Here is a 16970-nt window from a genome sequence, read left to right on the forward strand (position 1 = left end):
ATGACATTCCGCTAAAAATACGTCGGTTATTTCAATTCAATTACTTAAAGTTTGAAGTTGTATAACTATTTTACTTTCCATTCTATTCCCCAGGTTTCCATGGAACGGTACCCATGCAAAATTCATGTTTAGTACTCAAATGAAAAACTTTACAAGACAAAAAGTAATGCTGAACAGGTTAGAAAAGTTTCCATGAAACAGGTTATGTCCATAGGTACAATACCGTGTTCACCGCTTTTGCTTTAGTGAAAATTTTTAAGAAATTATTTGCATAACTTAGTAATGAATATCGACTAGCAAATTGACTACCACTTGCCTCAGATACTTTCAAATGTAATCTGCTTATTGAATTAGCAGTTTGCACAAAGGTGTTTTTGATGTAGTTTAAACTTCAACCTGTACTCTATAACTTGGTTGTCTTAAGCAACGTTGCCGTGGGCGAGTATGAGTCTGCTTTTTTATTGTGATAAGCAGCAAAGAGCAAAAAAGAAATTTAAGATTTCTTTTTAAACGCTGAAAATGCATGCGGTAAATTTATAGCAGACTGCTGGCATGGTTTCGACCACCACTAAGGAGGAAGGATAATGTGGTTATCGAGAAACTCGATATAATTGCCAACCGTTGTATAAACACCAATAACGTAGGCACGGCAGCTATTGAAGGTTGTGCCAAATGAAACGATACCACTGAGGTACCATTTGCTTGTGTCGTCATCACGGAACATAAGAGGCCCACCGGAATCTCCATCGCAGGCATCCTTAGATTTATCCCTGCATGAGCAGATTGTAAGTTACAGCAGTTATCGACTGAGTTATAGTTTCGCTTTCTGTTTTACAACACCACATGCAACACGTCGAGTACTTAAAGCGTTAGCTATTTCAAAACAAAGCCTACTGCGAGCTCTATTTACTCTAGTTTATATTGTTAAAAGGTAGTTCTACTAAATGTTTTCCTGTCGCTTTTACTTACTCGAAACCAGCACAAAAGTGATTCTGTGTAATCTGCACATATCGAAAAAGTTGAAGTTTTTGGCTTTGGCGTTCGTAAGCTTCTAGACAGACGACACGACTGACGAAGGGCACCCGCACCATTTGTAGCCACTGAGCTAGCCGACCACTTTCTGAAGAGGTAGCAAATTCCATTAAACATGTGATATCTTTTATCAAGTTTATACATTTTGTGCATGTGTCTGCCCGGTAGTCTCAACAAATAAACCTGAACTGATATAACATTATACCTGTTGTGCGGCCCCAGCCTGCAACCACCCCTCTCTTTCCACTTGATTCTTGTAAATTCTTTTCCTTTCGATTTCGTGGAATGCAAATAGGGTGTACCTAAATATGCCCCAATACCAAAAAGAATCCAATTTAATCTAAATACTTTATTTTTCATTTTTAAAATGTGCTAAAAATTTTAGCAGTTAAGCACTTTCTGTATAGTTCCACTTCAGTTTTCTTTTTAAAAACAACCTAAATATTTTTCACACAAGACGTTATGTTCAGGTTGATTACTAAATTGTCGAAAGGAAGTCTTACGTATTTTCCGATGACAGCCTTTCTACTGAGCTTTAGGACAGCCACGTCATGATCTAACAAAGATAACGGGTCAGGGTTTGCGAATTCATCGGGTATCACTATTTCGGTCACGTTGAATCGCTGTAAATGCATTTAAAATTTCTTAAATGCGATTCAATTTTAGACAAGACCGAACTTGTAATGTTAGTTTGTCGGACCACTTACACACCTGCATATAAGAGTTACTTTGATTTCGTCGATTGGTGACCCCTAGATACACCTGCATGTCTTCTGCATATATCCTGCAGGTATGTGCAGTAAACAACATGAGTAGAAAACAATATAATGTAAACAACCATTTTGTTGTTACCAAAAGCATTTTACAAACAACGACACCAGTCAAAAACATTCAGTAGCAAAACATTGACAATGATTTCTTACCCGTCAACACAATGTGCGGCCGTCACCACGTACTGTTCATCCACCAACGATCCTCCACAAACGTCATCTGTATCTTCGCCGAGCTCATCGTTGTCTACATAAAAATCTTATAATGCAAAGTTGATGGTGATTTATCAATCACAATTTAGTTATAAAACACAATAATTTCCGTAAATCACGTTTAAACTACATTGGTTCTGTTATATTTTATACATAAGCATCACGACAAACAAGATTTAGTTTTAATCTTTGCGTACCAAGGGCAAGAAATGCCATCCATGGCCATTCTCCGATCTTTGCTTTCTTGCCTCCAATGATATGTGGACCAAGAATACTGACTTTTCTTCGATTCTTCATACCGCAAACTGCAATGTGATGTGATAAAAGCATCGTGGAGAGAACGCACTATTTATTACTGTTTCGGAAAACTATTCTCTCAGTGATTACTACTGTAGCTACATGTCGTTTTGATGTAGTAAATGAAGTTTAATTGTTTTCTTACATGAACGTGTGCCCGCTTTAAAATACTTACTTGGCCGACATTCTGGTAAATTGTTGTTTTCATTTGGAGCAATCACTCTTGAATATGGGATCCAAATCTCATCTTTTGAACACACCCATTCAGCCGCACCAGAAACCATTTCATACCTTGATAAATAGGAAAAAGAATGCTTAGAAAGGCTGACCTTATTTATTAACCATTTCATGGTTGCAGCTTAGAGAAATGCTTTTTGAAAATATGATACGGTATGATTTCACACTTGCCCATAATGAAAGTGACACTTAATTATAACAGGAAAAGCAACAAGATGTCATTTTAACTCAATGTTACTACAAGCAATGTCATATAGGCTGGCGGTTTACCGGGCTAGCTGAATATATGTCATTTTTAGGTCGTCTTAGCCAAAGTTGCTACAGAAGTATACTTTATTAAAAGGCTGAAGTTAGACGCACGCAGGCTACAGCGAAATTCCAGTAGATTGTGATGTTCCGGCTTACCATTCATTCTTGCAACTGATTGTGACTGTGGACTGATATACCAACTGGATGTTATCTCTTGATTCTACGACGGTTCGCTGGATATTGACAAGATGGTCAGGGTATGGACATGATTTTACTGAAAACAAATGCTGTATTAACAATCAAAATAGCGGCGGCTTTTTTACGAAAACAGATCAATGTGTAAAGGAATGATTGAATGGTGCTAAAGAGAAAATTAGAAAGATGTACCCGTTCGGAAAATAACTTGCAAAATTTGCATGAAACATTTCTATACCACTCACTTTCACATATTGGAGGCTTGTTGCTCCAGGTACCGTCCTGCTGACAAGTTGTTTGCTGAGAACCAATCAAACGAAAACCATCGTCGCATTCGAAGTTAATGACGTCATCAAACCGATAAATTCCATCGTCAGGTGCAGCAGAGGCTATAGTGCCATTTTGAGGCGGCTGGATTGCTTGGTGGCATTTTACACCTGAGATAGATCAACGTGACGTTAGAACAATCTTTAACAATCCCAGTCACATGTCGCTAAACCACACTATTTTGTCAAAGTCCAGCTTCTGCACACTGTAAGTTTTCGGTAATATCAAAGAATGTGAAAGTATAACTGATTTTGTGTTTTTGTACTGATGCTTACTGCCGTTTGTATGGTAGTAAATCTTGTATCCCGCTAGTTCGAAGGTCAGATCCGAGTGGAAAAGAACAGCAACTTCATTTGAGTTTGTATCAATCCAGCTTCCGTTTTGTGGCGCCATGTTGCCGCAGAGCTTTCCAGACTCGTAGCCATTGTTTCCGTTTATCTACGCCATCAAAAACAACGATTTACTGTACAAGTGTACATAGTCCAATAAAATTCAGCTACTTGCAAATATAATTGTTATAACTATAGCTGTACAAAATACGTTACTTACAGTAAGCCAATCATATGCGCAGCCTTCTTCGTAATGCTCTTCAATGTTAAACTCTTGTTCGAAACGTACTTCGACAGCATTCCCGGGCGTCGCCTGAGGCGGTAAAACAAAACATTGAATTACTGTCGGTAAGTCTTTATAGATGTACTGTATACTGTGTGTCGAAATTTTGTAATGAATATAACCTTATGTAAAAGCAAAACTTTCGCTTGAATATAAGGGCGTTGTTTTTACCTGAATTGTTCTTCGACAATCGGATAACTTTGAGTAGGACTTGGGATAATCGGAGGATGCGAGGAAACCTTCTGTTTCGGTAAAAGTTTCCGGCTCGCAAATTTCTTTTGGAAAGAAAAATAACTTTTTGTCTTTAAACTTTGCAAAGTTTTGCTGTAGAAATCGATTTATTAACAGTGAATTGAAAATATTTCCAATACTATACAACAGTATAGGCTAATCAGAATTGCGTTTTAACGCCGTAAGTTATTGAACGTGTGTGACGTCTTACACTTCTAGAAGCTTACCCACGCAGGTGTGCTTGTTTTTATTTAACTCAAATCCGGGCCTACAAGTGCAATAATAAGAGCCAGGCGTGTTATGACAGTAATGGTTGCAGTACAATACTTGATCCCAGTCATCACCAGATGTAGCCGCGATTTTCAAATCGACACATTCGTTGATATCTAAAGTTTTACAAGACTTATGAAACAACCACAGTTTTTATCAGGATTTCTTTAAGCTTACAATTAAATTATTAACATTAATTTATAGTTATTAGTAGGGCAACCAGTTTTTTGACCTAAAAAGTTAAAATTTTGACCTTAAAATTTGCAAATTTTGACCTTATTTTGACCTAAAGAGTTTAAATTTTGACCTTATTTTGACCTAAAATGTTTAAATTTTGACCTTATTTTGAAAAACGCTATTCTGTACTGATAGTCTCTACACTGTCTATAGCAACTTTCTAATCTAAAGCTGCAATTAAAATTGACAAAACGCTTTTCTAGTGTTGACTTTTTTTCGTTTCTGCGTATTAAGATTGACAACTTGCAGTTTCAAATGCAATGCCTTCACATCGTGACGTCACCAGACGCGCTGAAAGGCCTTCCCTCTCTTTGTGGCTTTGGTTCTAAGTATAATTTGGGGCACTGGAATTGTTTGCGGTACAAGAAAAGAGAAAAACGGAAGAATAATATTACAAAATGGTTACAAAATTACAAGTTTAATAGATTTTGACCTAAAAAGAAGACCAAAAGAAACAATTTGACCGTATTTTGACCTAACGTAACATTTTGACTTTATTTGACCTAATAACTTCTATACCACACGTCGTACAAAGCTGAAATTTGTTTTGTGCTTGTTTGATAGCATTCTGAGCAGGTTAAAAAAAATTGACCATATTGACTTTTGGTTGCCCTAGTTATTAGTTAGTAACCTTCTTCGACAAAGTGCGCTTCAAACCCGACAGGTATTGGGTCCTCGTTGGAATAATCAGACACAAAGTGGACGGTCATGGTGTTGTCAGTTGATAGGAAAACTTGGTGTTTGGAAGGGGCGTCATAGGGATAGAGGTGAAAGTTTCCACAGTATTTCCTGCCGTCTTGATGGGTCACTCCCGATATCTTAACAATAAACAGGACCGAATTTAACGATACGGTATCATGATTATTGTGACAAGGAATGATTGCCACGACTGATAAGACGCTGGTCAAGGTAAGCAACCATTTTCAATAGTCATGAAAGTCATCGTGGCAGCCGAAATGTTTAACCGTCTTTAAAATTGTGTAGCTGTAAGGTACCTGTACCGAATAAGGCCCACCTAACACTTTTTTGAAAATAACTCAAGAACCATAAATGAGAATAGACTGAAAAATCGTATTGTATTAGTGAGGGTATATGACTACAACATATTCAAACCGCAATAACTGACAACCCCTCAAAAAAATTTTATAAAGAAATTAAAAATTCCAAAAAATGGGCCTTATTAGGAGCATAGGCTCCTAATAAAGCCCACCAATTTTGTGAGTATTTTGATTCAAAACATAGTAATAGACAACATATAACATTATTAGAAATTTCACATTTTAAGTTGTACAAACATTTAAAAAGATTCCACTAAGCGCATCAAAGTAATTGCAACAATTTGCCAACTGATGACTGGAACCACTCTTGAAGTCTGGACATCAATTAGCCAAGCATCTTGTATGGGCCTTATTAGGCGCATGTGGCATCCACGAAAAAAACGTCACATTTTTATCATCAGAAAAGTTTTAGCAAAAAAAAGTGCATTATCCTTTACAATACTAAGTTCGTTGTTACATGAAAACTTCAGCCGGCAGACAACAGTTCATTTAACCGGCCAAATTCTCACTTACTTTTTTTCTAAATTAACAAAACCACCTTAACTGCAAGTATCAAATTTTTGTTGTGCTCTAGCGAATCGGTTGATCACTTGACAAGGATGAAATCTGGTAAACCATCATGAATTTATATTACTTTTTATGTAGGGACAAAATCTTTTATTTATTTGCACGGGTTTGCGAAATATGAGCAATGGGCCTTATTAGGGACCGGGCTTTATTCGGTACAGGTACCTTATATGCTACCTATTAAAGATATTAATCGTAAGAAAACTTGATATCAATTAAAATTATCTTAGAAATTACTTAAATTGGCCAGGTATTTTATACCGAGCCCTTGTTTCCCTGTAACTTTGGGTTATCTATGTAGAAAAATGTTTTGAAGGTTATAGCTGTCTTCTAAATACCACCTTTCAAAGTATTTACCAAAACTCACACAAACGACGCGTATATTGCTTATAACCAACGAGAAATGTTCTATGATGTTTAATCTCATGGTCGCACTTGAATGTTCTGGAGGCAGTTCTAAAGAAATTACTGCGGAAGCCACAAAGTATACTTAGATGGCATAAGATAGACAATACCTGAACGTAATCATAAACGCAGGAGCCACCAAGTTCTTCGTCGTACGAATCTTCGAGATTGAATGTTGAGAAATATAGACGGACCCTGTAGTTCTCTCTGACTGTTATCTTCCATGTGATGTCCATGTTATCGCTGTAAGAATGCGGAAATCCCCCGCTCATAAACCTGCCGTGTCTTTGTCCGTCGATGTTAATGATCTCTTGTGCAGAAACATCACAGAATTCGTTCAGAAAAAAAATTGCCAAAGCAATTAGGAAGGAAGATGCTCTTGAAAACAAACGTTCAAAGTTATTTTGTATGGTTACAAATATTGTTTACGTATGCATTTATGGGAAACGCACAAGAGCGAAAAATGAGATGGGAGTAGATACTTTACAATAGGCTTTTACGACCTACTGTTTAACACATTAATCGAATGACGTATGCATTTTTCTGCACGAGTTGAAATTCGTCTTTCATGAACCCTTTCACGTTATAACGTTTGCTATCAATGTACATTGGCACTAAGAGTTTTAGTAATTTAATAAAAGGAATATGATTAAAACGGGAATAACGTTTTGTATTAGAAGTATAATATCTTTAAAAGTGTTAGAATTAGACCATCGCCGAACGGAATAAAGCCAAAAGCGTAATTTCTTTAGAATAGAAAAGATACGAAAACTTGAGGATTTGATATAATTATTTAGACAAGTGTGAACTTATTCCGGTGAGGATATTACCCTGTTATTGATATAAAACGCGTCCTCATGGAGGTATGATACTATTATCGTAACAACACGGTATTATGAAGCAAGATATATAATACTGTAACTACGTATTGTACTTGTTACGTTGACTGTGAAACTCAGCTGCAGGTTTTTTAAGGTTTGGCGACCGCTAAGAAATACTAAAAGCCCGAACTACTTTCAAAGTCTAGCAGCTTGTATTTTGCTGTTTTTACAAAGGATAAATTTCAAGCGGTCGTTGAAGAAATTTAAGAAACCGTTTCGGTCTGTCAAAACACCTTAAAAAATTCACAGCTGCTTGAGTAAGTGTCTATATACACAATAATAATTATAGCACGACAAAAAGTACATTTCAGTTTACAACAAAAGTACACCAGCTTACCTCATGACTTCTCGCTTCTACTTTCTATATTCGTTAATAATGTTGTTCGATAACAACAAGTGAACGATTTCCTTATTCTTCGACGTCCTTGACTAGTTTGTGTTACTTTATTTGCCCGATCACGATTTAGGCCTGCAGGCTTCTTTTTTATCCGATAGCTTAAGGTTTGACTTGTTTATCAAAAACGGTTGACATAAGCGAGAATAAGGAAAAAGGTCTCATACGCGCAGAGTTGTTCTCACGGCACGCTTGTTGAGCAATCAACAGCTCGATGAAGGAATTCCTTTTTCTGCAAGGCATTTCAACAAGTCTTGCGTCATGGAAAGTTTTTGCTTGTATTCAAAGCTCATTTCTTAAATTCGACAAAAACAAAGTTGGTAATGTTTCGTGTTATACGTCATTGGCTCAATGTTTTGCCACTTTCAGGATGGTGTGTATTATGTGTTTTTTTTCTAGTGTGCTAATGTTGTACAATTCGAAAACAATATAAATTTCACACTTTGAAAGTGTTATAGAGCGAGATCGGAAATTCGTTCGTCTGAAATATCCCAAATGTTTATCGGAAGTTTGTTTGTGGCCAATAATTCACGATACTGTGTTGGAAACGTGTATTCTGACAACTACAACTGGTATGTTCGTTACACCGACCCATGAGCATTTGTTGGGCTGTCGTTAACACTACGGGTATACTGACAGAAGCCAGACAGACCTAAAAGCTTTTACATCCGAAATGACGCTACTACTGTGTTCGGTCTATTCTTTGCAAAAGGAAGCCCTGTATCCAGAAGTTATAGATACCACACATAAATAAAACATGTTTTGGTTCAGTTGTGTATTCCTCGTTTTGTTCATCCTGCAACGATCCAGGTGCCATCATCCCCAAAAGGAAATCAAAACTCTTGGCTATTACTTAACTAGTTAACGCAGACCTGATCGAATGCGGTCCGCACAAACACTGATTTTGCCGCCTTTGTCCGGTCTTGTAATTAAACTTTATGTATCTGAATCGAATTCCATGAAGTGATTGGTGTTTAGTTCGGTCAAGTTTTCCCTTTTGAACCACCAAAAAGAGAAGTAATAAATCACATCTAGAACTTTTGATAAGACGAGGTTATTAATCGGAAATTTTAAGATAAAAAATTGATATCAACCGTTTGCAATCTGCCAAGGCGTGATTTAATATGGCCCACGGGCCCATACATTTACAACTTTGGGCACCACTGATTTTACTGGTATCCATCAAATACATAAAACAGTCAACAACTTCATACAAATTACACAGCAAAAACAAAATAAAATTCTTGACCGAATGACCATAAAAGTGCGCTCACTGTTGCAGGCGTTACAAATGGGATTTTTAAAAAGACTTTTTTGGTGTAATGCTACTAGACCAAATGCGTAGCACAGAAATCCATAAATCTCTAAATGTTAAGCCTCTACTTCTTCGAGTTGAGAGGTCCCGACTACGATGATTTGATCACGTCACCAGAATATTTCAGGAAACACTTGCATACCAAGTCATACTTGTCGCACCAACCGGTTAAAGACCAACGGGTCGACCAAGAACCAGATGGTACAATAACCTCATTGACCTGGTCTAGTCACGACTAGGTGTGCAGAGGCTTCACATATCTTAAATTATGTTATGTTAACTTATCTCACTTTGCTTGTTGAATTATCTGACTCTATTGTTGCGTGCGGTTAGAGTACTCTAACCTTTTGTCGGCCATATTACAACAGAAATAGTGCACAAGAAAAAATTTTTATTGTATGTGCTGTTTACCCTTTCTCAGTATTACGCATAGCCAAGAACATAGTAATACTACTGCTTATAAGATGTCTATTGAGTTGCATTCACCATGGCTAGCGTAGACAACTCATCTGTTGGTGTCGATGATTCACTCGGCTAACTCTGCCTGCTGGTAGAAGTACGAGCTTATATAACGTGAAAACAATGGGAGTTAAAATGTTTGACATGAAAAACGTAGCAAGTCGTAGTAGATACAGTGAACAGAACAATGTTTTGACAACGTGAGATATATATAGCTAGGCTGACACATTGAGACATAGATAAATGAATAATTATATGAATCAGCGTTAAGGTTAAGAAGTGGGCATTTCCAATAAAGAATTCTTATCAGCATTGATGTTGGAAAACAAACAAGTTCATGAACTTCAATCAACAACTAGGAAACATTTTTGCAAGAAATGATGTAATGGTATTAAAAATGCCACCAAGGCCGCTACAAAGTAAACCTACTAATTCCACATAAAATGAAAAATTGGAGAACATTAAATGCTTTTCAAAGAATAAAAACCGCTGCATTTTTGTTGATTTTATTTTTTGTCGGCTTTCATAAATATGAGAAATACTACAACTATTAAACTTTTCTAAAACATAAATACTATTAAACTTTTCGAAAATGTGTTCCACGTAAGTTTTGGCATTTCTCAACTTGATGTGTCTGGCGTTTAATATTTGAATTAAAGGTTTAGCGAATATACCAAAAGCTTAAAACATGAAAAACGGATCTCACAACAATTCAATTTGAGCGAGAATAGTGGACAAACTTGTTTTTGACGTTTCGACAAAATTGTATAAGAGTTTTTCCAGGTAAAGCTTGAAAGAAGCAGATTCGTTTTTATCCAAAGTTTTTTATTCTTCTTTTGAATTCGATTGGTCGGCAACTGTAATTAAACGCGTTTTTAACTTTTAAAATAATCGGTATTATACTGTAACATTTTCTGAAAGTCTTACCGCTAATTCTCTTCATGATTGACCCTGCCGACTTAAAAATCTGTCAAAATATTGCAATAAATCAACTTACCGCAAGTTGCGATTGGACTATTCCAAGATCCAAACTTGTTACATTCAATTAACAACCGTTTTCCACCGTCACTTGGGTGATAGCCGTCATCACAAAAAAAAACCGCAGATTGTTGCACAGTCCAATAAGGTTCATTAATGTCTCTTTCAGGATCTATTTTGGAATTTGTCGGTGCTTGAGGAGGTTCGAAGCATTTTGCAGCTAGATATTCAATAAAAAAGTATTACTTTTATTTGTTAAATATTTACATATTGTGATTCAGTAAAATGTTCAATAATATAATCATGGCTTTCTTAACAACAAGTGTTTTTGGAGAGATGTGCACTGTACAGTAATTACGTTCTATGCGGTATTCCAGTCGGTAGCCCCAACCCTGTGTCGTCGAATCAGAATGGAAATGTACAGTAATTTCACTTGAATTCGTATAGATCCAGTCTCCATTATTAGGCAACTCCTCGCCGCAGAACAATAATGGGCGGGTTGTACGATTTCCAGTTATCTAGAAAAAAGATATCAAAGCATAATCCAAGCATTGCTCATCAAGGATTGTCTACTTAGATAGGCTTAGTACTGGTTCATTATTTCGCTGTTAAATGTACAAAATGATCGTTTGTTTTCATGCGCAAGACTTTCTTGTCTAATGTACGTCTTGGTTTATCCAGTATATATGGTAAATTGACATTTTGACAAGGTTTCGTGAATTGGAAAATATTTTGTGATCGACTATAAAAATGTGGTCGTTGTGATTGATCGAAGTACTGGCAATACTCAAACAGCCGAGACTATAATAATTTAACACTGTTGCTAATCTTGTATATACTTACGTTGAGCCAATCATAAACACAGTTCTTTTCTTCATCACTTTGGATGGAGAAGTTTTCTACGAAACGTATCTCGACAACAAATCTTTCGTGGTCTGTCGTCTGGTAAAATACACTTTTAAGCAAAAGCAAAGGAATGTAGAACGTAGATAAAAGCTATCCGCATAAACACTCCACTGTCGGAACTTAATTGCTGAAGTATCGTGGTAGAGCTGCTATAAAGCCCGGCAAAGACTTTATTTATCCAAGGATTAATGATATAAAATTTCAAATTACCTTTCATGGGCTACACAAATTTCATGTTAATATTTATTAAATCGTTCGTCTTATTTGGAACGGAACAACAGAACGTCTTACTAGGTTTATGTTATAGGTCTACAAGTATTATGGCTTATCGTAATGATAATAATGACATAATTAATTGATTTATATTATTGTATGTACCTTAATAGTTGTTTTACAGTCGGACGAATTTGGGTACGGATTAGAGTAATCCAAGGATGTGACCAATCCGATTTCGTTCAGACCTTTTACCAACACTTCGTTAGTGCAGTTAACTGCTCAATACAAGAGGTTCGAAAGTTATTTTAGAATCTCTTTTACCATGAATTTTTCAAGATTTATGGGTTTTATTACTTTTCTTTTTATTTCCAGGCCTGTTAAGAAGATTCTCCAAAAACAATCAGACGTATAGGCCTATGCATTTTTTTTCTCATTAATGTAGGCCTAGTTTTCCAGCAATATCTTGCATTACGCAAGTAAATCTGTTATGAAATGTTTTGCAATAAGTTACTGACATTAAATCTCTTTGTGGCCGTTGAAAGCTTTTACAGAATAATGTTGATAAACTTTTGCAATTTAAATCGAAAGTATGTGATAAGAAATATATGTCCTTAAAGTATTAATTCCACGCAAAAGGAAAATTTTGAAAAAATTGAATGATTTACAGTAGCTACAAAGTATGAAAAACCTACTGGCAAAAAATGTTGCCATAGCTCTAAGCCTACATTTGCAAGTTGGTGGTCCAGAGCTCCAGCACCCGTCTGCTTGGCATTGGATCGAAGAAGAATTTTGGCCGTTGCTTAATCGGTAACCCTTGTTACATTCAAAGTTCAGGAGGTCTCCAAATCTCGGAGTTTTTTCAGGATTTATTAAGGACGTTAGTCTGCCGTTTGTTGGCGCTTGGGGTGTCTTCAAGCATTTCACAACTGAAACGAATAAACAAAATTTATTATTACGAAAAGTAATCTGATGAAAAATGAATGTTTAACGTATTAGCTTTTATCTTAATAATATGGCGAATTTTTAACGAGCTTAAGTAGATAACTTTATGCACGAGTGTAAAGACATTTGAAGTGGAAGTTGATCATATCATTTGTCTACACAATACAGGAAGTCATATTTTGAGCAATGGTTCGCTTTTACAGTTTGGTAGAAAAGCCAATAAAATAATTCGTTGGAAAGCAAATTTGAATGTTGCCAACCTGGACAAAGAAGTTTTGGTGGATATTTAAAAACTTTACTAACTGTATGGAGAAATCCTGTTGAAGTTTTCATGTTAATTTACTTCGTGTCTATGCAGTATCGAAAACTGACTGGCCCAAATATGTTGCAATGGATCATGGCTTACTTTCGCAAGTTGTCGGTTCAGCGCTCCAAGTACCGTCTGCTTGGCATTGGATCGAAGAGGAATTTTGGTCGATGCTGAATCGGTAACCTTTGTTACATTGAAAGTACAGAAAGTCACCAACCCTCGGAAGTGTGTCATGGTTTACGATGGACGTTAGTCTGCCGTTTGTTGGTGCTTGAGGAATGTTCAAGCATTTCACAACTAAAAGAAATTTTGAAGATAGGCTACACAACCAAAATTTTAAGATGGAATATGTACCATTAATGTTAGTAGCAAGTTTCGTCTTGAAATAAATACCATCTATCCTGTATTCAAGTCGGTAGCCCGCTCCCTCAAGGGTCAAATCAGAACGAAAATTTACAGTAATTTCGCTTGAATTTGTATAAATCCAACTGCCGTTGTTTGGAGCACCTTTGCCACAAAGCTTATCGCGTCGTTCGTTGTATTGATTTCCAGTTACCTTAACAGAAGGCCTCAGAGTAAAGCTCAGGCAATGCCCGTGTCAAAACAAGTATAATTTTTACAACTATTGTTCGCTTTGATACAAAGTTATTTCACTTACAAGCAGCCAGTCATAAATACAACCTTCATCCTGGTGTCTCTCGATGTCGAACTCTTGTTCGAAACGTATCTCAATACGAAAACGACTCCGTGGTACCTAAATTTATGGCAAATACTTTATATTTTGGTGATTATCTTCGTTTCGGCACTTCCTATTAGTGTGGCGAACAGGCTCAGATTTGGGCCTGACCACAAAACAGAAATTATTAAAAAAACTCTCGGTTCTATAGATACTATGGCAATATAGCACAATTCTTTCCCAACCGAGACTTAGAGTGCACGACCAAAATCATGCAAAGACAATTTTCATGTGGAAAAATGTTACGATACTATACCGGTACTTTTTGTTAGAAATACTCAACGTTCAGTAAAGTACAGTAGATTAAGGCATATGGTAGGCTGACGATTTAAAAAAAAACAAAAATCGCGTTTTCCATAAAATTGCTTAAAGGCCAAAGTAGAAATATAAGTTTTTTTTAAAGAAGGGAAACTCATAGACACTAGACAGTCCTTTGGCCATGCACTAAAGCAAAAACTAAAATTATCCAATTTACTGCTTGTTTGTAGGCCCAATATTTAATTAAAGAATTTCATTTTACTGTTGCAACTTACCCTGGTGCTGGAGAATAACAAGTACGTATGATGATCAACCTAGTAATCTTAAAGTATTTTGTTTCAGTCGTATAGGCTACTTGCTATCATTTAAAAATAAAAATATTTCTAAAAATTTACTTGGTTTAAAAAGCAGAAAAATTCTCCTTAACTCTTACTAAGGAGTAAATATAAAACTAGCCATGTTGCAAGATTATGAATACTAAGATCGAATTGTGAAAATTGTTTGTTAATCGAAACTTTTGCACGGAAGTTATTTAGAAAGCTTTAGCTTACCCTATACCCCTTTCAGCTTAAGCTCAGGTCTCACAAAAAGTCATTACAATCAATCAGAGCTCCTTCTTAAGTTCAATGTTAGGCTTACTGTAATATTTGTTTCACAGTCGAATAACTTCGGGTACGAGTACTCAGAATATTCGGTAGATTGCAAAAACCCGCCTTCATTCAGCTTCTTATGTAAGACTTGATGAGTACAATTAACTGTTCAAAAATGTTTGAAAACTATTAAAACATTGTTTTACCACGGTTATGTCTGAGGTTCTAATTTTTCACTTTCTATGCTTACAAAAACTTACCTACACAAATTAAGTGTGGTTGTTCTCGTGCAATACAAAGCCAGGCCTGCAAGTGCAATAATACGAACCAGGCGTGTTGTGGCAGAAATGGTTGCAGTACAATATGTTTTCCCAGTTATCAGAAGTTTTAATTGCAATTTCCAAATCCGCACAATCGTCCACATCTAAAATTTCAGGTGTTGAACTGAAACTTGGCGCATGCCAAATTTTTAAGATTACTCTTAAAGAATTAAATGATATCGTATTTTATTGGCGAACGCGTTGGGACAGTTTGGGCTTACTCCAACCATTTGTTCACAACTTACATTATTCATTAAAAGTCACGGCAACAGCGTTTGACAAACCGTGTTACCACGCAAAATTCTATTTGTGAAAAATTTCTCTGTAAATACGAATAAAAACCTTCTTCTTTAAATTGTCCTGAAAATCCAACGGGAGAAATGACCCCATTGGAATAATCAGACACGAAGTTGATCGTCATGTTATTGCCGACCGATAAGAAAATTTGGTTCTCATATGGCACTTCGTTGGGAGTCAGGTCGAAACTTCCGCAGTACCTTCTATATACCGTTTGCAGTTTCCACACCAAATATCTTAAAGTTAAGGTAGATAAAGTGACAATGAATTAGGATTAGTCGAAATAGACGTTCATAGGCAAAAGAAATACACTACTTCTTTGTCAGTGTAAGCTTTACTTTGAAACAACTCTAAGCGAAACCTTGGATCATAATGGTAGTCTAAATGCATGTGGATTAACAACCATAACGTAGGTCTCGTACCAATATTTTTATAAAAAGCATGGCGTGGTACGTCACCTAATACCTGAACGTAATCATACACGCAAAAACCACCAAGATTTTCGTCGTAAGAATCTTCAAGGTCGAACGAATTGAATTAGAGACGGACTCTGTAACCTTCTCTGACTGTTATCTTCCATGTAATGTTCGCATTGTCGTCATATGGTAGAGGGTACCCGGGACTATTCAGCGTGCCGTAAGCTTGTCCATTTATTTCGATAACGTTTTGGTCCAACACAATGCTTGGAAGGATAATCCCGAAAGCGAATTCAAATGATGCTCTATCGAAAAGATTTTTTTGGGGGGTTCAATCAATTTCGCTATTTATTTGTTATAGCGGTTAATTTCATTCTATTGTCTCGTTGAACAGCCGTAAACAATATTGAAAATTATTCAAAACGTCTCGCATAGTAATACGAATACAGGAAATTCTATTTTAGGTGCCTTATGCATACAACTTGCACTATCGAAAACTTACCTCATTGTTTCTTGCTAATATCCGTGTATTCGAAGTTTTGATGCGATTCACAAGTATATGTGTTACGTTGTTTTCTGATACCCTTGGTTTGTCGTACCTCAGTCTTGTCTGTTTTCGGCTAGAACAACGAACTTATTTCGTTACGCCTCGCCTGTTGTAGAACGAGTACTGAAATCGGATATTGTGTACTGCAGGTCTCTTGGAACCAGTAATAAGAAAAGGCCGGAAACATATTCTCTATTTTTGAATCAATCGCTTGTTGACCTTAGGACAAACCTAGTCCACTTGAACGTAATTTGACTTTGGTTTGTAGTTGAATCCGTTTCGCATGTTTTTTTCTGTTTATCGTTTGAGTTTGACTTTGGCATTGCAGTTCATGTTGTGTTGTTTTCTGCTTGGTTTGTCGTGCCTTTGTACTTTTTGCCTTCGACCAGGAGCACTGATAAATGTGATTACGCCTTGCCTGTTGTCGAACGAGTGACCATTCTACCAACAATTCTACAACGTACTGCTGTGCAGACGTGCCTAATTTTTAACGTTTTGAAATACAATCTGATAGTTAACTGCAGGTCTCTTCGAACCAGCAATAACAAGAAGGTCAGCTAAATTTGGCGATCACGGCAAGACCTGCAGTTTCAAAACGTGTATAAAGAAAGTGTCCTGGACCAGGTTTTATCCACGATGAATTTTTTTTATCCTTTTCCGAAGTTTGAGCTTGGAGAAAGTTTTATCTCGTTTTTATCCATGTTT

The 16970-nt window shown here is 36.4% G+C and overlaps 2 protein-coding genes across 5 annotated transcripts; both read right to left on the reverse strand.

The window, feature by feature from the left end:
- Window positions 1-443: 443 nt before the first annotated feature.
- On the reverse strand, window positions 444-8078 carry LOC143450047 (mannan-binding lectin serine protease 2-like). The gene is made up of 17 exons (XM_076950446.1): window positions 7919-8078; window positions 6811-7078; window positions 5302-5488; window positions 4391-4549; window positions 4104-4207; window positions 3870-3962; window positions 3596-3758; window positions 3239-3430; window positions 2955-3072; window positions 2488-2603; window positions 2213-2320; window positions 1956-2049; window positions 1744-1816; window positions 1536-1655; window positions 1238-1334; window positions 970-1120; window positions 444-770 (listed from the first exon to the last, which is right to left on the reverse strand). The coding sequence occupies exons 1-17, from the start codon at window positions 7921-7923 to the stop codon at window positions 569-571; spliced, it is 2250 nt and encodes a 749-aa protein (XP_076806561.1). The 5' UTR covers window positions 7924-8078; the 3' UTR covers window positions 444-568.
- A 197-nt stretch (window positions 8079-8275) lies between these two features.
- On the reverse strand, window positions 8276-16385 carry LOC143450051 (complement C1r-A subcomponent-like). Of its 4 annotated transcripts, XM_076950452.1 has the most exons (13): window positions 16221-16385; window positions 15348-16023; window positions 14950-15109; window positions 14735-14850; window positions 13760-13855; window positions 13495-13657; window positions 13198-13398; window positions 12575-12775; window positions 12012-12124; window positions 11571-11669; window positions 11086-11245; window positions 10747-10947; window positions 8338-10606 (listed from the first exon to the last, which is right to left on the reverse strand). In XM_076950452.1, exons 2-13 carry the CDS (start codon window positions 15393-15395, stop codon window positions 10575-10577), a joined length of 1590 nt encoding a protein of 529 aa, XP_076806567.1. In that variant the 5' UTR covers window positions 15396-16023; window positions 16221-16385; the 3' UTR covers window positions 8338-10574. The 4 variants fall into 4 exon arrangements, with proteins under 4 accessions (XP_076806569.1, XP_076806568.1, XP_076806570.1 ...); XM_076950454.1 differs by lacking the exons at window positions 15348-16023; window positions 16221-16385 and having other exon boundaries at window positions 8276-10606; window positions 13783-13855; window positions 14950-15087; XM_076950453.1 differs by lacking the exons at window positions 15348-16023; window positions 16221-16385 and having other exon boundaries at window positions 8276-10606; window positions 13783-13855; window positions 14946-15087.
- Window positions 16386-16970: the final 585 nt, after the last annotated feature.

The sequence above is a fragment of the Clavelina lepadiformis genome, chromosome 3 (assembly GCF_947623445.1).
Source record: "Clavelina lepadiformis chromosome 3, kaClaLepa1.1, whole genome shotgun sequence".
Classification (NCBI taxonomy): Eukaryota; Metazoa; Chordata; class Ascidiacea; order Aplousobranchia; family Clavelinidae; genus Clavelina; species Clavelina lepadiformis.

Excerpts from the sequence above, each read along its gene's own strand:
- LOC143450047 (XM_076950446.1), bottom strand. Across the intron at positions 4,208-4,390 it reads AAACAAGCACACCTGCGTGG|AAATTTGCGAGCCGGAAACT; the intron begins GTAAGCTTCTAG and ends TCTTTCCAAAAG. Across the intron at positions 2,604-2,954 it reads ATCAGTTGCAAGAATGAATG|GTATGAAATGGTTTCTGGTG; the intron begins GTAAGCCGGAAC and ends CTATTTATCAAG.
- LOC143450051 (XM_076950452.1), bottom strand. The coding sequence starts at position 15,395 with ATGGGGTCATTTCTCCCGTTGGATTTTCAGGACAATTTAAAGAAGAAG. Across the intron at positions 14,851-14,949 it reads AACAACCACACTTAATTTGT|TTAATTGTACTCATCAAGTC; the intron begins GTAGGTAAGTTT and ends ATTTTTGAACAG. Across the intron at positions 10,607-10,746 it reads TAGTCCAATCGCAACTTGCG|TTGCCGACCAATCGAATTCA; the intron begins GTAAGTTGATTT and ends GTTTAATTACAG.